The sequence below is a fragment of the Neofelis nebulosa genome, chromosome 8, assembly GCF_028018385.1.
Source record: "Neofelis nebulosa isolate mNeoNeb1 chromosome 8, mNeoNeb1.pri, whole genome shotgun sequence".
Lineage (NCBI taxonomy): Eukaryota > Metazoa > Chordata > Mammalia > Carnivora > Felidae > Neofelis > Neofelis nebulosa.
Genome location: NC_080789.1, coordinates 52,468,639 through 52,490,307, shown reverse-complemented (window position 1 = coordinate 52,490,307; position 21,669 = coordinate 52,468,639). Strand labels below are relative to the sequence as shown.

Here is a 21,669-nt window from a genome sequence, read left to right as displayed (position 1 = left end):
AGGACAAATAGTATCTGAATTTTAAAACTTATGCCACACTGTAGTACAGGGTGATGGTAAATGAATTCTTTTTCCAAGGACTTGACTCAGCTGTCATTTCACTCTCTTGGTGGGTGGCCTTTGGCATTGTTGTAATCCACGATAGTCTGGACTTGTTCTAGAATTCTAGCCCCAGGCAACCTCTCATATGCTTTCTGTCTATATAGATTTGCCTGTTCGAGACACTTCATATAAATGTATAATTAATTATACAGTGGAGTACACACTCACCTTGACAAGCAATAAGAGCTGTTGTTTTTTTTGTTTTTGTTTTTAAGTAAATCATGTTAATATAGTTACTCTGGGTCAGAATATTGATTAATTAACTATTATCTTTCCTGAAAGTGACCCTAAGAAATATTTTGTGGATGAATATGATTTGCCCCCCACCCTTTTTTTTTTTACTTTTCATGATTTGTAGATGTTCTTTCCATCTGATAGAAGTGGAGAATAAATGGTCTCTCTTGAACATCATGCCTCTAGTTTCTGTACACCATCATTTAAGGCTTTTGAATTTTATACACACACAGCAATGGCCTCGTGTTCCCTGGGATCATAATGCTCTTTGGCCTAGTGCTTGTGACAGTTTATGTGTACCTCCCTCACGCCTATCCTTCCCTTCTTACGAAAGCATGTCATCATTCTCATTCTGCTGGTGCTTTAAGAAGAAAAAAGAATGACACTTTTTTTGTTAAACTCATAAATTTATGGGTTTTTTTTTTTTTAGGTGTTCACATATCCAGCTTACAAGCCTATGCTTTTCTCTTTCCATTAAGAAGGCTTTTTGTTTTTACTAAATAATTTCTGGAAAAATCTGAGTGTTGACTCCATTTACTTTTGTGGTATTGTAACTAACAGCTCTCGTGTTCTCTTGTTCTTGTTATGTACCACAGTCACTGCTCCGTGAAGCTTTTATTCCTTTTACCTATTAACTTTTAGTTTAATAAGTCATGAGAAAATAGTTTTTTGTTTTGCGTTGGTTTTTGGTTTGGGGTTTTTTTTGAAAATGGTTTTTTTTTTTTTAATTTTTTTATTTAAAAACATTTTTTTGGGGTGCCTGGGTGGCTCAGTCGGTTGAGCGTCCGACTTCAGCTCAGGTCATGATCTCACGGTCCGTGAGTTCGAGCCCCACGTCGGGCTCTGGGCTGATGGCTCAGAGCCTGGAGCCTGCTTCCGATTCTGTGTCTCCCTCTCTCTCTGCCCCTCCCCCGTTCATGTTCTGTCTCCCTCTGTCTCAAAAATAAATAAACGTTAAAAAAAATATATTTTTTTAAATTTCTTTAATGTTTATTTTTTGAGAGAGAGAGAGAGAGAGCAGGGGCAGGGCAGACAGAGAGAGGGAGACACAGAATCCGAAGCAGGTTCCAGGCTCTGAACTGTCAGCACAGAGCCCAATGTGGGGCTCAAACCCACAAGCTGTGAGATCATGCATGACCTGAGCCGAAGCCGGATGCTTAACTGACTGAGGCACCCAGGCACCCTGAAAATGGTTTTTAATGTAGACCACTGCTGGCAAGCTTTTTCAGTTAGTAATTTTTTTTCCTTTTTTTTTTTTTTCACCAATATTAAGGACTTTATTTGAAATCTGTATCTGTTCCATGTTTCAAACACAACAGTTTTGTATTAGAAATACAGCTCTCTGCCACTAACTATGGGGGATATTTGCCCTGCTAATTAACCAAAATTAAAAGGATCCAAAGAGACAGAGAGTGACCAAAGAAAGCCTCTGGTGGTCTATGAACTTGAGCTCCTGTCTCTCATACTCCTTTGTTGTTAATTTTTTTTAATCAAAATATATTTTTTTAGGAATAGAATTTAGTGATTAATCACTTAGTAACACCTAGTGCTCATCCCAGAGTCCTCCTTAATGCCCAGTACCCCCTCAGCACTTCCTCCCACCCAACACCCCACCACCAACCTTCAACTTGTTCTCTGTATTTAGGAGTCTCTTATGGTTTATCTTTCTCTCTGTTTTTACGTTATTTTTGCTTCCCTTCCCTTATGTTCATCTGTTTTGTATCTTAAAGTCCTCATATGAGTGAAATCATAAGATATTTATCTTTCTCTGACTTATTTTGCTTAGCATAATACACTCTAGTTCCATCCACATTGTTGCAAATGACAAGATTTCATTCTTTTGATTGCCGAGTAGTACTCCGTTATATATATATATATACCATATCTCTTTTATCCGTTCATCTATTGATGGACATTTGGGCTCTTTCTGTACTGTAGTGCAATTGCTGGGTAAGAGGGTAGTTCTATTTTTAATTGTTTGAGGAACCTCCATACTGTTTTCCAGAGTGGCTGCACCAGTTTGTGGTCCCACCAACAATGCAAAAGAGATCATCTTTCTATGCATCCTCACCAATAGTCGTGTTGCCTGAGTCGTTAATTTTAGCCATTCTGACAGGTGTGAGGTGGTATCTCATTGTGGTTTTGATTTGTATTTCCCTGATGATGAGTGATGTTGAGCATTTTTTCATGTGTCGGTTGGACATCTGGATGTCTTCTTTGGAAAAGTGTCTATTCATGTCTTTGGCCCATTTCTTCACTGGATTATTTGTTTTTTGGGTGTTGAGTTTGATAAGTTCTTTATAGATTTTGGATACTAACCCTTTATCTGATATGTCGTTTGCAAATATCTTCTCCGTTCCGTCAGTTGCCTTTTAGTTTTGCTGATTGTTTCTCTGTGCAGAAGCGTCTTATCTTGATGAGGTCCCAATAGTTCATTTTCACTTTTGTTTCCCTTGCCTCTGGGTGACATGTAAAGTAAGAAGTTGCTGTGGTTGAGGTCAAAGAGGTTGTTGCCTGTTTTGTCCTCTCGGATTTTGATGGTTTCCTGCCTTACATTGAGGTCTTTCATCCATTTTGAGTTTATTTTTGTGTATGGTGTAAGAGAGTGGTCCAGGTTCATTCTTCTGCATGTCGCTGCCCAGTTTTCCCAGCACCATTTGCTGAAGAGACTTCTTTCCACTGGATATTCTTTCCTGCTTTGTCAGAGATTAGCCGGCCATACGTTTGTGGGTCTATTTCTGGGTTCTCTATTCTGTTGCATTGATCTGTGTGTCTGTTTTTGTGCCAGTACCATACTGTCTTGATGGTTACAGCTTGAAGTCCAGAATTGTGATGCCTCCAGCTTTGATTTTCTTTCTCAAGATTGCTTTGGCTATACAGGGTCTTTTCTGGTTCCATACAAATTTTAGGATTGTTCCAGGTCTGTGAAGAATGCTTGGTGGTATTTTGATAGGGATTGCCAGTTAGTAAATATTTTAGACTTTGTGGGCCATATAAGGTCTCTTATTTATTTATTTATTTATTTATTTATTTATTTATTTATTTATTTATTTTTACAGCCTTTAAAAATATAAGTATCATTCTTAGCAAAAGCAAACATCAGGCCTTAGTTTGTTGACCCTTAGTGTAGACCAAAAGCCCTCCAGTTTTGGGGCGCCTGGGTGGCGCAGTCGGTTAAGCGTCCGACTTCAGCCAGGTCACGATCTCGCGGTCCGTGAGTTCGAGCCCCGCGTCAGGCTCTGGGCCGATGGCTCGGAGCCTGGAGCCTGTTTCTGATTCTGTGTCTCCCTCTCTCTCTGCCCCTCCCCCGTTCATGCTCTGTCTCTCTCTGTCCCAAAAATAAATAAAAAACGTTGAAAAAAAAAATTAAAAAAAAAAAAAAAAAGCCCTCCAGTTTTATTATTAATTATGTCATCCTCCTTCTTCAGAGATCATAATTTATGAGCAGTAAAAATTAATTCTGGTGGTATAAAGCATAACACATATGGCTTATTTGTATGATTGTAGTTTATTTACACTGTTTAATATAATTTTAATGCCTTAGATTTCTAAACTGTTAACCCAATAAGTAGTAACTAATGGCCCGTGCCCTAGATATGTATAAGGGTCACAGAGATGCTTTCAGTAATAAAAAGTGAATTGGTGAGACTCAGGCCAAGGGGGACAAAAATGAATTGGCTTTCATAATATAAGACTGTTAATAAACTTGTCTGAAGAGTAGTAACAGCAGTGTAATTAGTGATGGACAAGAGGAAACAAATCATTCCTTAGGTAAACTAATGAGGGTATTATTATTTTTTAGAGAATTAGTTAAAGATGATTATAATGAAACTGTTCACAAAAAGACAGAAGTTGTGATCACACTGGATTTCTGCATCAGAAACATTGAAAAAACTGTGAAAGTGTAAGTAGATTACTTCCTTACTAATAGTGGTGAAAATGTTAAACATTCACTTACGTCGTTATCCTTGGCGTAGTAGAACATGCTGTGCAAGTGTTTGAGTCGAGCCCCCACTTTCGATTGAGTTACTTCCTCACAAAGCCAAAATTATTTAGTTGTCCCAGTACGAAGTGAACATTTGGCGGCATTTCTCCTTCCCCTTACAAAGGAAGAGGTAATCTGACAGAAACGTCTCAGTTTTTAATTTTGCAAAGCAGACACTCTGAATAGGAAGATATAGAACCTACAGTCAACAAAGGAAGCGGGAAGAGGTGTTCTAGAACTGTATTTTAGTAGTTGTAGAATTTGGGGATTACTTTTAGTTTACTCTTACTTATTAATCTTATCCCTGAGACTGTTTTGAAACAATATTTTCGACTTCTCTCTTTCTAGGCTGTATTATTTGTACTGCAGAGAAAATATAATAATTGAATTCAGTATGACCTCCAATCTGTAATCTAGTAGTTTGACCATTATCATGGCGTAAGACTGTTGGAAATTAAGTTGTCTTTTATATTTTGTATAAAAATTTATAAGTAGGAGTATATAAAATTCCTTCTTTACAGACATCAAGTTTTCTTGGAATCTGTTGCTTGTAGGCTTTGCATTCAATATTTTATTCTTAAATAGTTACGATAATAAAAACTCAGGTATAATTTATAAAACATCTTTTAAAATCTTTATATTCAAAAATCTGTATATTCATTATGCTCATTGAATTTTTCCATGCTTGTTTTCATACAGATACGAAAAGTTGATGAAGATCAACCTAGAAGCAGCAGAGTTAGGTGAAATTTCAGACATACACACCAAATTGTTGAGAGTGAGTATTTACAGAATTATGACAGTCATTGGCTCATAACCTATTCCTTTGCTAGTCAGATTAGATCTCAGTTTTCCTAGAAAGATGATATACCTAAAGGATTTCCAGAGAAGGAGTAGCCTTTTCCCATCTTTAGGAACTATTTACAATATTTAAATTCCCTTGCTAACATGAAGTTCTTCATGATGTTTCCAAGTGCCTGCTTTGCTTTAAGTCCTTTTCTCTGTAAAGTCTCTCTCAAGTCTCCCTTTAAAATCCATAATGCTCAGGGCGCCTGGGTGGCTTAAGTCGTTAAGCGTCTAGCTCTTGATTTCAGCTCAGCTCATGATCTTGTTCATGAGTTCACCCTGACAGTGTGGAGCCTGCTTGGGATTCTCTCTCCCTCTCTCTCTCTCTCTTCCCTTCCCCAGCTCACTCGATCGCTTGTTCTCTCTGTCTCAAATAAATAAACATTATTCTTAAAAAGGGGGGGCAGGGCACCTGGTGGCTCAGTCAGTTGAGCAGCCCGCCTTGCCTCAGGTCATGATCTCATGGTATTCTGATTATTGTTTCTGTATTTTGCTGATCTGCATCTGAACCCACTGGTTTTATTTAGCTTTCCAGTTCTCAGGGAACAATAGAAACCAGTCTTCAGGATATCGAAAGCAGATTATCTCCAGGTGGATTGTTGGCAGACATGTGGGCCCATCAAGAAGGCACTCATCCAAAAGATAGACAGTAGGTTATAGAACTTTACTGGTAGTTTCTGCTCTTATTATTAAATGTCCTTTTTCACATTGACTTATATAATTTACTTGGATTTTTTTTCTTATATAGTATAGAAAAGCTACAAGTCCTGCTAAATTGCATCACAGAGATTTACTATCAGTTCAAAAAAGACAAAGCAGAACGTAGTGAGTAAAATTTGCCATTTGTTAATCTAATGAATCAATTCTACTAGTTGTAATTCAATTGAATTCATTTGGTATATTTCTGAGGAATATTTCTGAGGTATATTTCTGGTTCCTTAAGTTATTTATTTCAGAGACTTGATTCCGTTGGGAAAGAGGTTGAATATACTAAAAATTATTCCTAAAAACAATCTTTTGAAAATTTTAAATCAGGGGTCCTGAACTCCAAAATCTCTAGAGGCCAGTCATAGAAAAGAAAATGATTGGCCACTGGAGACAGGAGGACAGGAGAGGAAGTACCCCGTCTAAAGAGGAGAGTCACTACTCAGATTCACCAGATTCATTGCCCAGTCTTCCTGTTCTCAAGGGAAGCTGGAAGTACAGATTTTATTAAAAACCCTGGGGACACCTGGCTGGCTCAGTTGGTGGAGTGTGTGACTCTTGATCTTGGGGTCATGGGTTTAAGCCCCACATCGGGTATAGAGGTCACATAAGTAAATAAATTTTTTTTTTTTAAAGGAAAAAAATGTCCTGATTTTAAATGTTGGCAGTTAATTTTTTTTTTTTTTTTTTTTTTTTTTTTTATGTTAACACTGTATAGATCAAATGAAAGCATTGGGCTATATATCTAAGCCATGAGTCATGAGTTTGTGACATCTGCTCTAAACTCTGCCTTTTTGGGGTGCCTGGCTGGCTTAGTCGGTGGAATATACAACTCTTGATCTTGCAGTTGTGAGTCCCACATTGGGTGTAGAGATTACTTAAAGATAAAATCTTAAAAAGAAAACCCTCTTACCCTTTTTGAAGTCATAATTTCAAAAGATAAAAATTTTTGCATGACTCTGTGATTCTACATTTACAGAAGCAATATTTCTTATTTGTAGGACTAGCTTATAATGAAGAACAGATCCACAAATTTGATAAGTAAGTGTCCATATTATGTTTAACAATTGTTTTCAGCGTTATGTTATTAATATAATTCCTCTTAAAATTGAAATTAATTACAATGAAAAATACATTTTCATCTTAGCTTTACAGAATTGTTACTGTGTATGTACATATTTGAGGTCCATGTGTCTGGTCCCTGATTGAGAGGTTGAAGAGAAGGGAGAATAAGGAGGTGGTCTTCTGCTTCACGTGCTCTGATTGCAGAAGGACAAATAAGGAAGAACATAGACAAGGCCAGGCTTAACCACTTTCTTACCTTAACTTCATTGAATAAGTATTTGTGACCATTCTCCTTTATGAACCTTCTCTTTTGCTTCCTGCTGCTATAATGTCAATTTTAGAAACCTTTGGCTTTCTACTATAAATATTCTAAAGCTGTAACAGTCATTATTAAGAAATACAAGTTTTATATGTTTGAAAAGTTTTTAATATTTGAAGTAGAAATCGTGACATTGGTTTAAACCTACGATTATTTCTAAATTATAGGCAAAAATTGTATTACCATGCAACAAAAGCTATGACCCATTTTACAGACGAATGTGTTAAAAAATATGAGGCATTTTTGGATAAGTCAGAAGAATGGATGAGGTAAGTAAGCTTTGTAGTTGACTGCACAATGTACAATTCAGTGAATGTTGTATTTTTTAAGTAACACTGATATTAGACTGCTTATTGATTCTTTTTGGTTTTCAGAAAGATGCTTCATCTTAGGAAACAGTTATTATCACTAACTAATCAGTGCTTTGATATTGAAGAAGAAGTGTCGAAGTATCAAGATTATACAAATGAGGTATGACTATGAAAAGTATCTAGAAAACATCTCTCTTTTTCCTATTAGGAAAAAAAATGTATTTCTTCTCAGTTTGAAATGACTGAAAAGGGAGAAATAGGACATAAATTGCCTTATATTCAGTTCTGTTTACCCATTTGTAATACGTGTTTTGAGCCAAGTTTTCAGAACTTAGACGTCTTACGATTAAAAGCATATGATAAAATATTAAAAAAAATTTTTTTTTACATTTATTTATTTTTGAGAGACAGAGAGAAACAGAGCACTAGTCAGGGAGGGATAGAGAGAGAGGGAGATACAGAATCCGAAGCTGTCAGCACAGAGCCGGACGCGGGGCTCAACTCACAAACCGTGAGATCATGACCTGAGCCGAAGTCAGACACTTAACTGACTGAGCCACCCAGGCGCCCCTAAAAGCCTATGATAAAATATTTTAAAAAAAATTTTAAAGCATATGTTAGAACATTCTTTTATCTTTAAGAAAAGTTTTCTTTAGGGGCTCCTGGGTGGCTCAGCCGGTTAAGTGTCAGACTTAGGCTCAGGTCATGGTCTCACAGTTGGTGAGTTCGAGCCCCATGTCAGGCTCTGTGCTGACAGCTCGGAGCCTGGAGCCTGCTTCAGATTCTGTGTCTCCCTCTCTCTCTGCCCCTCCCCCACTTGCACTCTGTCTCCCTCTCTCTCAAAAATAAATAAAACATTTTAAAAAATTTTTTTCAAAAGAAAAGAGGAGATTTTCTTAGAGTATTCATTTAACTATTGTATCATTCATGGTTTTGAAATTAAAATTTAAAAGCTATAAAGGGCTTAATAAACCTGGAACATTTGATGTAAGATCTGTAGTTTGTACTTCGTTCAGTGATTGATGTGAATTTTTTTCGATGTTTTAGTTACAAGAAACTTTGCCTCAAAAAATGTTTGCAGCCTCCAGTGGAATCAAACATACCATGACCCCAATTTATCCTTGTTCTAATACATTAGTGGAAATGACTCTTGGGTAAGAAATTTATTATTTGGTAACTATTATGTTTCTGTTCATTTTTATTTCAGTTTGTGATCTTGCTCTTTTATTTTGAAATTTTTGGTGTTTGTGGTGACTATATTTGCTAATGTATTTAATGGCTTACTTCAATCAAGAGAACTAAAACATGGTGTAATTCTAAAACATTTGCATACTTTTTTGAGCAGAGACATTCTTATTTTGTTTGTATAGTATGAAGAAATTAAAGGAAGAGATGGAAGGAGTGGTTAAAGAACTTGCTGAAAATAATCATATTTTAGAAAGGTGAGTAATGGAAATGCCATTCTGCTCTGTGATTTTCTTTCTTTTTTTTTTTTTTTTTAATGTTTTTATGTTTGTTTATTTTTGAGAGAGAGAGAGAGAACATGAGCAGGGGAGGGGCAGAGAGAGAGGGAACACAGAATCAGAAGCAGGCTCCAGGCTCCTAGCTGTCAGCACACAGCCGGGCATGGGGCTCGAACTCATAAACCGAGATTATGACCTGAACCGAGGTCAGACACTCAACCGCCTGAGCCACCCAGGTGCTCCTCTGCCCTGTGGTTTTCTGTGCACTAGAGCACATATAGATCTAAACTTGTACCTGTCTGTCTGTAGTAGTAGGTTAAGTAGTGGGAAAAGGATAGACATCAAGTCAAGAACCCTTATGTTTTGCAATTTCCGTGGTGCCCTGTAATGTGCTTGAGGTTGGTTGGATAAAGACAAGTCAACTGTGATTGATTCCATTTTATAGAAGCACTGGTTAATAGAATTATATTTGCTTATTTGAGTCAGTTTGTGAAAATGAAAATCTTTTGCACATTATTTTTCATACATTTTCTCATTAGAATCATAAGTTTAAATTTTGGAATCAGAATGGCTTATAAGAGGCAGCTGCCTGGCTGGCTTAGAGCATGTGGCTCTTGATCTCAGGGTTGTAAGTTTGAGCCTGACACCAGGTGAAGAGATTACTTAAAAACAACATCTTTCGGGGCGCCTAGGTGGCGCAGTCGGTTAAGCGTCCGACTTCAGCCAGGTCACGATCTCGCGGTCTGTGAGTTCGAGCCCCGCGTCAGGCTCTGGGCTGATGGCTCGGAGCCTGGAGCCTGTTTCCGATTCTGTGTCTCCCTCTCTCTCTGCCCCTCCCCCGTTCATGCTCTGTCTCTCTCTGTCCCAAAAATAAAAAAAAAATTTAAAAACGTTGAAAAAAAAATTTAAAAAAACAACATCTTTCAAAAGGAAGAAAGAGTGGCTCGTAAGATGCTGGTGCTCTGGTGCTCTGTAACTTACAAGCCCTCTGCAGACCTCTGTGCGGGTGAGCGCCCTCTGTAAATGCAGTTCCTTGAGAGCTGGGTATCAGCTTTTCCTATATATCCTCATAGATCAGGGAAGGGCACCTGGCTGGCTCAGGCAGAAGAGCATGTGACTCTTGATCTTGGGGTCATAAGTTTGAGTCCCACATTGGGTGTAGAGATTACTTAAATAAATACTTCAAAAAAAAAAAAAAATCCTCATAGATCAGGGAGAGAGAGAGTTGGAAAACACCCAGAGCCAGTAAATCCACTTTTGAATGCTATTTCCTCGTCCCAGTTCCTCAGGGAAGTTAAGGAATATTTGGCTTTCTAGTAAGAACCCTTCTCTTTGAAGCCCTTACGTGCTTATCGATATGTTCTCTAATTCCCAGCATACTAATAAAAGTACTTCACACTTGTGCGACGTTTTATATGCTTGCAGGGCACTTTCACACTGCGTAAGCTTGCTCAGCATGCATTCCAGCCTCGTACAGTAGCTGCGCAGACAGTCTCTATCCATGTTTCACAGGTACTGAAGTTCACACCCTAAGAGGTGAGCTGGAGCTGGAATCTAGCCTCCTACTTCCTCATACAGTCTTATCCCCACTGGAACTATTCTCGCAAATAAAAGGACCAAAGAAAGTTTCCTGTAGTTTGGAAAGATTGTCAGAAAGTCACATGATTTTTGAGCTATGTGCAGAAAGTTATTTGACATTTCTTTTCTTCTTTTTTTTTTAAAATATTTTATTTTAGAGAGAGCACAAGTCGGGGGAGAGAAGAGAGAGAAAGAGAGAGAAAATCTTAAGCAGCTCCACACTCAGCCCAGAGCCCAATGCAGGGCTTGATCCCATGACCCTGGGATCACAGCCTGAGCCGAAATCAGGATCTGGACGCTCAACTTTGACTGAGTCACCCAGATGCCCTGACACTTGTTTTTTGGTGTGTTTTTTTTAAGGTTTTTTTTTTGTTTGTTTGTTTGTTGTTTTTTTTTTTTTTTTCTTTTGAGTAATCTCTACACCCTATGTGGGGTTTAAACCCAAAACCCTGGGGTCAAGTTGCACGCTGTACCCACTGAGCCAGCCAGGTGACTTATTCACTTCTGTAGTATTATCAATTTTTTCTTTTTTTTTTTTTTTTTTATACATATATATATATATATTTATTTTATTTTTTATAATTTAACTTTATTTTTTATTTTTTTTAATTTACATCCAAATTAGTATATAATGAAGCAATGATTTCAGGAGTAAATTTCTTAATGCCCCTTACCCATTTAGCCCATCCTCCCTCCCACAACCCTTCCAGCAGCCCTCAGTTTGTTCTCCATATTTATGAGTCTCTTCATTTTGTCCCCCTCCGTTTTATTATATTATTTTTGTTTCCCTTCCCTTGTGTTCATCTGTTTTGTGTCTTAAAGTCCTCATATGAGTGAAGTCATATGATTTTTGTCTTTCTCTGACTGACTAATTTCACTTAGCTATCAATTTTTTCTCAATGAATTAGTTTTTAGAATACATTCTATAAAGATTTCCTACAATATATGATTGTAAAAATTTGGAAATGAAAGGCTCTACCTGCCTTTTCTCATGATCCCCTTCCGCCCCGCAGAAGTAATTACTATTAAGAGTTTGTTGTGCATGTACGTTTTATGTGAATGGGATCATTCTATTCATACTGGTTTAGTCTTTTTTCATCTAAGACTGTATATCACCGGTACCTTTTCATTTCCATATAGATAGCTCTATTTTTTTCTCTCTTTCTTTTCTTTCTTTCTTTCTTTCTTTCTTTCTTTCTTTCTTTCTTTCTTTCTTTCTTTCTTTCTTTCTTTCTTTCTTTCTTTTTTAGAGAGCGAGGGAGAGCAAGCAGAGGGGGGACAGAGGGAGAGGGAGAGAGAATCTTAAGCAGGCTCCATGCTCAGCACAGGGCCTGATGTGGGGCTCAGTCCCACAACCCTGAGATCATGACCTGAGCCAAAATCAGGAGTCAGATGCTGAACCAACTGAGCCACCCAGGCACCCCATTTAAAGATTTTATTTTTAAGTAATCTCTACACCCAATGTAGGACTCAAACTCAAAACCCCAAGATCAAGAGTTGCATGCTCTGAGCTAGTCAGGTGCTTCTTTTTTCTCCTTTTCAGCAGCTGCCTAATAGACTAGTGTATGGCTCTACCGTATCTATTTGGCTGTCCTATTTGTTGGGCATTTAAGTCGTGTTAATTTTTCACAATTATAAACCATGCTTCAGTGAACTTATTTGTATGTATACCTTCACGTACCTGTGTAAGAATATTTGAGAGATTGGAGTGCCTCAGTCACTTGAACGTCTGACTCTTGGTTTCAGCTTGGGTCATGATCTTGCAGTTTGTGGGTTCAAGCCCCACATCAGACTCTGTGCTGACAGTGAGGAGCCTGCTTGGGATTCTCTTTCTCCCTCTCTCTGACCCTCCCCTGCTTGCTCACTCTCTCAAAATAGATAAGTTTTGGTAAAAAATTGTTTAGGGGCACCTGGGTGGCTCAGTCTGTTGAGCATCTGACATTGGCTCAACTCATGATCTCGCAGTTTGTGGATTCAAGCCCCTCCTGAGGCTCTGTGCTGACAGTGTGGAGCCTGCTTCACAGCTGTCTCCCTCTCTCTCTGCCTCTCCTCTGCTCACATTCTCTCTCTCAAAAACAAATATTAAAAAAAAAATTGGGGTACCTGGGTGGCCCAATTAGTGAAGTTTCCAACTCTTGGTTTCAGCTCAGATCACGATCTCACGGTTCGTGGGTTCTGCACTGATGGTGCGGAACCTGCTTGGGATTCTCTGTCTCTCTCTCTCTGCCCCTTCCCCATTCATACTCTGTCTCTCCCAAAATAAATAAATAAGGTTTAAAAAATAAATAAATAAAAATTGCTTAAATAGGGGTGCCTAGGTGGCTCAGTCAGTTGAGCATCAGACTTCGGCTCAGGCCATGATCTCGCAGTTCACAAGTTTGAGTCCCACATCGGGCTCTGCTGACAGCTCAGAGCCTGGAGCCTGCTTCAGATTCTGTGTCTCCCTCTTTCTCTGCCCCTCTCCAGCTTGCACTCTGTCTGTCTCTCTCTCAAATAAATAAAAAAATTTAAAAAATTTTATTTTTAGTTTAAGTAAAAAAAAAAAAGAATATTTGAGGGATCAATTTCTAGATGTTTCTAGATGTGGAATTGCTGGGTCAGAGGGCATCACATTTAAATTTTGATAAGTATTAATTTTTTCTTTTTTCTTTATTTTTTTATTATTTTGAGAGAGATAGAATGCATGTGGGAGAGAGGGAGAGAGAGGAACCCAGGCATGCTCCGCACTGTCAGCGCTGAGCCTGACATGGGGCTCGAACTCGGGAAACTGAGATCATGACTTGAACTGAAATCAAGAGTTAGACGTTCAACCAACCGAGCCACCCAGGCACCCCAATTTTTTCTTTTCTTTTTTTTTTTTTTTTTAAGGTTATATATTAGAGAGAGAGAGAGAGCATGTGGGGCAGGGGCAGATAGAATCCCAAGCAGGCTCCACGCCAGCAGCACTGAGCCTGACTCAGGGCTCAAACTCATGAACTGTGAGATCATGACCTGAGCCCAAACAAGAGTTGGACGCTTAACCAACTGAGCCACCCAGGCGCCCCTGTTTATTCAAATTTATATGTGTGTGTGAATTGCCTGTTGGTTATAAAATCTTTTTTGTATTAGTTTATAGCAATTACATAGTAATTTTTCTTTTTTTAGTGCCCAATTTAGTTTCTTTACAACCTTAGCTAAATATCAGCAAGGAGAAGAGACTATTAAGTAATGCTTTTAACAAGCTTTTATACTCACTTTCTTATGTCGTATGACATAGAATCCCCACTGCCCAAAGCACGTCCCATAAGTCACTTTCCCATTTTACTTGCAAGTTTATGTAACAATAAATGGGTGATATGACATGGTGTAATCGTAACTTAAATGTTAAAGGACATAATGGAATCCGGGTCTTGAGCACTGTCTCCACATGGGTATCTCATTATCACTTTATTTCTTTCATATCTAAAAATCACATAATATCACCCTTCCCAGCTCAGTTTCCCCTCCTATTTCCTCATTCTATTCAAAGGAACCACCTTTCCTTCTGCTTCCGTGAACATACGTCATTTTAGACACTGTTTTTTATTGCCTTTCATTAGTTTGGTGATCTTCCTTCAAAATGTTTCCATTTTCCCCCTCTCAGCCTCATCAGACCCCCTTTCCTGCTCACATGTGAGCTGTGGTGATAACCTATTATCTATCTTCCTAAGCCCAGGCCTTTCCCATCTGTCATGGGCTAGTACAGCCAAAGGTCTAGTCATGCCATGCCACTCCTTTGGCTCAACAATTTCTAAACTCCTCTTACCTAAAAGGTCAAATCTAAATTCATACTTGAAATCACAGGATATAATCCTCTGGCCAGCCTATTCACTCACCTTCATTTCCCACTAGTCCCCAAAATAACATTCCATTGTAGCAAGGTCGCTTTACTTAACTTTACATAATTTACTCTCCGTTAAGTATGTCACACCTACTCCCAACTCCTTATCTTCGCTTTTCTAAATCCCACCCCACCAAAAGGAAGTTGTCCAATTGTTTCTAATACTTTCTAGATCACATCACTCAGCCTTTTCTCCTAAGAAGTCTCCCAAGCCACTGATTGGTATTTTTTCACATATTTATAATAATACCACCATGTCTCAGTAAAAATTGGGGACATCATAGTTGCTTAAACTTTTTTTTTTTTTAATTTTTTTTTTTTAACGTTTTACTTATTTTTGAGACAGGGAGAGACAGAGCATGAACAGGGGAGGGTCAGAGAGAGGGAGACACAGAATCTGAAACAGGCTCCATCCAGGCTCTGAGCTATCAGCACAGAGCCCGACGCGGGGCTCGAACTCCCGGACCGCGAGATCATGACCTGACCTGAAGTCGGCTGCTTAACCGACTGAGCCACCCAGGCGCCCCAGTTGCTTAAACTCTTAAATAACAGTTTATTCATCTGAAAAGTACCCTATATACTCTTTAAAATGTTACAGGCCAAATAAATGAATCTTCTGAGATTTCCTGTTTTCTTTTGTGTTTTAGGTTTGGCTCTTTAACCATGGATGGCGGCCTTCGCAATGTTGACTGTCTTTAGCTTTCTGGGAAGTTCGAGAACAGTTTTAGTTTGCACAAGAAAATAATGCTGAGACATTCATTAAATGAGTGCCTCTATAAGTGGTCTCTTATTTCTACAATTCAGTATTTGATGTGGTCATGTAAATATGTACAATATTGTAAATACACAAGAAAATATATAAATTTTTGGCTGCTGTTAAGATGTAATTTTACCTTTTAACATTTATAATTATATGAGGACATTTGACCTCAGTGAGCACTAGAAGAAAGCCATGACCGATATGTTGAAATACTGGAGTAAGGCTAACTGGGTTGTTTCTCCGCCTGCCTACTGGAAACATTTTTTAAATGGAACCAAAATTGTCATCCTTACAAATCAGAAAAGACTGATAGTTGACAGGTTTGTAAGTGATAGGATGGAGAAGTGGCTTCTTTGGGTGAAGAGCAGAACCAAACCACTGTTTTACTAGGATCACAATTTTGGGGGAAGGATAAAGTGACATTATTTCATTTTACAAGGTGCCCAGATCCCAGTTATCCTCACGTCTCTTTAATTTCAGATAAATTATTGAGCAAAATTTTTAAAGTGATTTAATTATTAAAAACTATTCATTTTATTTTGGCCATAAGTGTATGATTGTCATAAAAAATTTTAGGGTTATTTCCACTGTTTCAAGCTGTATATTTCTTGTTTAATTTAATTCTGCTTACTCCATCATGAAAAAATATCAATAAATTTCTCAATTTTAATGTAAAGAATTTGTATTTTTCTGTGTACAACAGTTTGAGAAACAAAAGGTGTCTTTTGAAAGAAAGAATATCGATGGTGATGGTAAGTTATTCTCAGACTGTTGGATATATGGACGGTTTTGTTTCTCTTCTAAGTCTGATTCCAAGTTTAGTATAAGTTCTCCCATAAATGTATACAAATCTAAACGGAACATTCTCTTTGAAAAATCTACCCAGAGTCCTTTGCTAAAGGGTATGTTCAGCAAGGAATTATTTCTCCAACAAGGGTATGGTTTTGGTTGTGGTTTCTGATTTACCAGATTATTGAAGTGTGCGTGTATACAACCTGCGTATCACAAAGATACCACGTCCCAAAGACTAAATAAATTCGACTCCCATGAGCATTGGAAAACTGAAAATGGATTAGGACTTAATTTGAAATCGCAATGCATTATCATAGTGGAGAATTTTAAGCATCATCTGTACGCATTCTAGACATACATGCACGAGTAGGTAAATGGTCTCTGTCAAACACCTGTTCGGGCTTAGAGTTTGTGGGGGGGGAGGGGCTATCTGTTGAATCCCTCTTGATTTTAATTTTCCATTCGACTATCTGACACACGTGTATTTAATTGTATCATTTTTAAATCTGCGTATCACTGAACACCAGGTTATGTGATTACTTAATACGTTTGCAGATTTAGTTTTCAGCACCTCTGGAAAAGGTCTCCAATAAACAAACTCTTGCTGCGGGGACTGAAGTTTTAGGAGCTGTATTGTTAAGAGCAAATCCATTCCGTTTTAATATTGGTTAAGAGTTAAGGTTTTATTCCCCATTACAGCAACATGAAAACCAAGCATTCTTGCTTTTTAATATTTTACCTTCAAAAATATAACCCTCTTTCAGAACATTTAAGTTAATAAATACATGGTGATGCTACTCTGCTAACCTAATAATAACCTAATAAGTTGCATCTCCAGTCTAGTAGCCTTTTTTCCATATTAGGATATATTTTTTAACGGTAGGGATTAATGATATAAAAACAGTATATAGCTAGTGGATTTAGTTTTTCACATAAGTTATAGTTCTTTTTTTTTTATTATTATTTTAATGTCTATTTATTTATTTTGAGAGAGAAAAAAGGCTGGGAAGGAACAGAGAGAGAGAGGGAGAGAGAGAATCCCAAGCAGCTCTGTGCTGTTAGTGCAGATCCCAAGGTGGGGCTTGATCTCACAAATCGTGACCTGTGACTTGAGCCTAAATCAAGAGTTGGACGTTTAACTGACTGAGCCACCCAGGCACCTCAGGTTACAGTTCTAACACCACAAGAAATAAAAATGAAGTAAGTGAACGTAAAGCATATGGGAAAAAAGATATTTTTGAGTAAATCAAAAAGGAATTAGAGGTTAGGGAAGAGATGTGAAAAATAATCCCATAACATCTTCTGGAGTTCCAGGTTCAATTATTTTGGAAACTACCAAGTACTGTATTAGTGGCTTATAGACCTCCTTACACTTTGTCAAGCAGGGTGCCTCTTCTTAGATACAAAAGATCTTTTCCTCAAAATTCTTCTTTAAAATATATTTGTCAGTAAATTAACCAGAAAGAAATTATAATAGTCTTGGATTTTTCTTGTTTTCCTGTTTTTGTTTATTTGTTTTTGAGAGAGAGGTTTCTGAGTGAATAGGTTCACTTTCGTGTTCTATGCTAAAAATAAGTAAGTTGTTTGGAATTAAAGGCACTATCATTAGGAATAAACAATCTCCATTGAAATATCAAAAATCTATTCTCCTGGGGCGCCTGGGTGGCTCAGTGGGTTAAGTGTCCGACTTGGGCTCAGATCATGATCTCACAGTTCATGAATTCGAGCCCCTTATCAGGCTCTGTGCTGACAGCTCAGTGCCTGGAGCCTGCTTCAGACTTGGATTCTGTATCTCCCTCTTTCTCTGCCCCTCCCCTGCTGGCACTTTGTCTCTCTCTCTTTCTCTCTCTCTTTCTGTCTCACAAAAATTAATAAATGTTAAAAAAAAAAAAAAAGGTCTGTTCTCCTTTCAGAATCACAGTCACAATCAGGACTAACCTTTTATTTCTGATTTCACTCCACTCAGAAGTGCCTATTACGCATTATGCTTTGTCTTTCAGGAGGTGCTGAGGGAAATTTACTCAAATGTTTAAAACTGAGAAGTGTTGAAAATATAAAGAAGTTGTAAAACTCTTGTTTTAGCTGGATCCACCACCCTACATCCCACTTTTAAGAAGACCAAAGTTGGGGCGCCTGGCTGGCTCAGTTGGAAGAGCGTGCAAATCTTGACCTTGGGGTCGTGAGTTCAAGCCCTATGTTGGGAGTAGAGATGACTTCAAAAACAAAAAAACTGAAGAACCTGCAAAAGTCTTACACTGTTGTTTTTAGTTGGACTTCCTCCCCACTTGTCACCTAGAGAAGCACTCAAAATCCAAATTCCTAAGGAATACTGAAAATGGGATAGAAAACAAAGACACCGACCTGGAAATAAAAGTTGGTAATAGCATTTGGGTTACCTAGAGTGTAAGTCAGCACCAGAAATGTAGTGTGATGTATAAAAGCATACCCCAGGGGCGCCTTGGTGTGGCTCAGTCGGTTGAGCGTCTGACTTTGGCTCAGGTCATGATCTCATGGTTTGGGAGTTCAGCCCTGCATCGGGCTCTGTGCTGACAGTGCAGAGCCGGGAGCCTGCTTCAAGTTCTGTGCCTCCCCCTCCCTCCCTGCCCGTCCCCTGCTCACGCTCTCTCTGTCCCTCTCTCTCTCTCAAAAATGAATTATACATCACACTACATTTCTGGTGCTGACTTATACTGTAAGTAACCCAAATGCTGTTACCGTCACAGGGCTCGAACTCACAGACACGAGATCATGACCTGGTGTCTTCAGGTGTGGTGACGGGAACGTCAGTGCCAGTTGTTTGGTAGACACTGGTGTCTGCTGAGCTAATATGCAATAAGGGCAAAGGTCTAGAGAGAGATTCAACAAAGGGCTAAGTTCTAAAATAGGACCCTGGAAAAAAATCTTGTTCTTTTACACATTTCTTGGCTTGTAAGGATCTGTCAAACTTTTTTTTCTGGGATCCATTCCTGCCCCAGTTTAAAACACACCATTTTTCACTGGAAAAAATTTCAGTTTGTACAAAATAAAACATTTTTTAATTCGTACAAGCAAACGTGACCTAGGCCATTGCTTTGGGAAGCAGCTTGTTAATCACCACCAAGTCCCACAGATTGCCACTGAGATTCCCCGGATGCTGAGTTTAGTGGATACCGGTTACTTTGTTCCTCTGTGAATGTAACTTCTTGTGAAGGGGGAGGGGCAGGAGGGTGTGGGGAGTCTGTGCTTAAAAATTACCAAGTGTTACAATAGGTTAGAGTTTCTGAAGCTTAAAACTCTTTCTTTAGAAAGAACATCTATTAATACAGTTTCTAGTTATGAGGGCTAAGGTCTAAAGGACAAACCAAAGGAATGACAGGGGAAGGGGATTTAGGGCTAACAGGTGGTCCCCAGACATATTGGCTGGAATAGAGTTCACAGCCAAAGTGTCATATGTGGGTGTTACTGTGTTTTCCTCATCCATGCTCTCTGTAGGGAGTCATTCTGGAACATGCATAGTTCTAGCTATGGCCATAAGAAGTGACTTCAACAAGACCTTCAGAAGAATAGCCCGGCTCTTTTACTGGTTCCCCAAATCACTGACCTGCTCAAAGAATCGGAAATCCAAGTTGGTCTGGAGCCAAGGTAGAGGTAAGTTTTCTCAAGCTAATGCTTCATTACAGATACTTTTTTTCTGTTAGTAGTGTGGGGCCTCCCTCAACTATGGAGAAAAAAACAAAGCTCTTAAGGCATTATTTAACATGGTCATTTGAGAAAAAACAGAGAAAATGAAAGCGATTTGAAGGTGAGAGATTAAAAACCATGAACATTTCTGTAATTCCAATTTTATGCTTCGTAGGCATTTAAGTTCAGAAAAGTTTTCTAGAGAAAGGTGGAGAATGTTTAGCTTTAAAAAAAAGTAACAAAAATAGCTTTTATTTTCAATGAACCTTAATTTGCTTGTAGAATTAAAATCCTTCAGAACAAACAGAAAAGAATGATTAAATGACTGAGTTTCTCCTTTTCCTAGAAAACTAAAAAGGTCAATGGACTTTATATTTCTTTGGTTTGGGTCAGTTTCTGCAGCATATTTTAGTCAGGTTTTGGGTTTTGTTTTTGTTTTATAGTCAGGTATTGATGTGAGATTTTAAAACACCTTAAATACACTACCACATAAAGCTCTGCATTTTCTTTATTTTTTTTAATGTTTATTTATTTTTGAGAGAGAGAGAGAGAGGGAGGGGCAGAGAGAGAGGGAGACGCAGAATGTGAAGCAGGTTCCAGGCTCTGAGCTGTCAGCACAGAGCCCAACACAGGGCTCGAACTCACAGACACGAGATCATGACCTGAGCCAAAGTCGGATGCTCAACCGACTGAGCCACCCAGGTGCCCCGTAAAACTCTGCATTTTCTATTCAGCCCTGCCTGACTGGAGTTTAAAAGGGTCGTGGGGCGCCTGGGTGGCTCAGTCGGTTAAGTGTCTGACTTTGGCTCAGGTCACGATCCCATGGTTTGTGGGTTCGAGCCCCGCGTTGGTCTCTGTGCTGACAGTTCGGAGCCTGGAGGCTGATTCTGATTTTGTGTGTGTGTCTCTCTCTGCCCCTCCCCTGCTCATGCTCTGTCTCTCAAAAATAAATAAATGTAAAAACAAAAACAAAAAAAAAATTTTTTTTAAATGGTCAGAGGAGGGGGTAGGGAATGAAGGGAGTAAGGAAGGGGTCCTGGTCTGGTGTCTGAAGCCAGAGCTGGCTTTCACCTTTGTCCTCTGGGACAGGAGGAGGGTCCAGCACAGCACCTAGAGCAAGGTAAGCAAACTCAGGTTCCATCCTGCAACAGGATTACTGTTGTGATCACATGTTCTTTGACGCCCATATAGTTCTGTGTCTTATATGAGTACTTAACATTTTCCCCTTCACTGGTAGATTATCAAACAGAATCTGATGATACAGTCGATGATCTAGAAGCAGATCCTCTCTTATTATTTTTTTTTTTTTCAAGTAAGCTCTACACCCGACATGGGGCTTGAACTCACCACCACTAGATCAAGAGTTGCATGATGTACCCACTGAGCCAGCCAGGCACTCTCACATCTTCTTTTAACGAAAACAAATGACAGGGCACCTGGCTGGCTTGGTTGCTTAAGTGTCTGACTCTTGATTTCTGCTCAGGTTATGATCCCAGAGTCATGGGATCAAGCCTCTTGTCCGGCTCTGTGCTAATTGTGGAGCCTGCTTAAGATTCTTTCTCTCTTTCTCTCTCTCTGTCCCTTTCCCTCCCCCTCCCTCTCCTCCTCTCCCCTGCTCGCGCTTGCTCTCTCTCTAAAATAAAAACCAAAACCAGAAATGACTGTGATCTATAATCACGAAGGAAGGTATCTGATTAAGAAACTTACAAAATGTAAGGCCTAGTACATTTCAAGCATGTATTTTCCCTTGAATTAAGATTTTATTTTATTCTCTTTTACTGTCAAAATAAAAGTCCCTCTGTTTGTGTGTGTGTGTGTGTGTGTGTGTGTGTGTGTGTGTGTGTGTGTGTATATCATCCTTCAGATATGGAACAGCATAATTTGGATGTCAGAGCCCCCAGGGAACTTAGAAAAATCATCTTCTCCAATCCCCTCATTTTATTTTATTTTTTAATTCTATTTATTTTAAGTGATCTCTATACCAAATGTG

The 21,669-nt window shown here is 38.7% G+C and overlaps 1 protein-coding gene across 3 annotated transcripts in view; it reads left to right on the top strand.

Moving 5' to 3' along the window:
• Nucleotides 1-18,283, top strand: part of TBK1 (TANK binding kinase 1) — a 53,890-nt gene extending 35,607 nt beyond the window's left edge. For 2 of the 3 annotated variants that reach the window (XM_058742137.1, XM_058742138.1), the window contains exons 12-21: nucleotides 4,139-4,240; nucleotides 5,021-5,099; nucleotides 5,695-5,816; nucleotides 5,916-5,992; nucleotides 6,874-6,913; nucleotides 7,424-7,525; nucleotides 7,631-7,727; nucleotides 8,615-8,721; nucleotides 8,938-9,009; nucleotides 15,115-15,897. In XM_058742137.1, coding sequence (XP_058598120.1) covers nucleotides 4,139-4,240; nucleotides 5,021-5,099; nucleotides 5,695-5,816; nucleotides 5,916-5,992; nucleotides 6,874-6,913; nucleotides 7,424-7,525; nucleotides 7,631-7,727; nucleotides 8,615-8,721; nucleotides 8,938-9,009; nucleotides 15,115-15,166 — 850 coding nt within the window. In that variant the 3' untranslated portion in view covers nucleotides 15,167-15,897. Of the gene's footprint in view, nucleotides 1-4,138; nucleotides 4,241-5,020; nucleotides 5,100-5,694; nucleotides 5,817-5,915; nucleotides 5,993-6,873; nucleotides 6,914-7,423; nucleotides 7,526-7,630; nucleotides 7,728-8,614; nucleotides 8,722-8,937; nucleotides 9,010-15,114; nucleotides 15,898-18,019 lie in introns of those variants that run through there. The other variant, XM_058742139.1, reaches the window with a different exon arrangement.
• The last annotated feature ends 3,386 nt before the right edge of the window (nucleotides 18,284-21,669 follow it).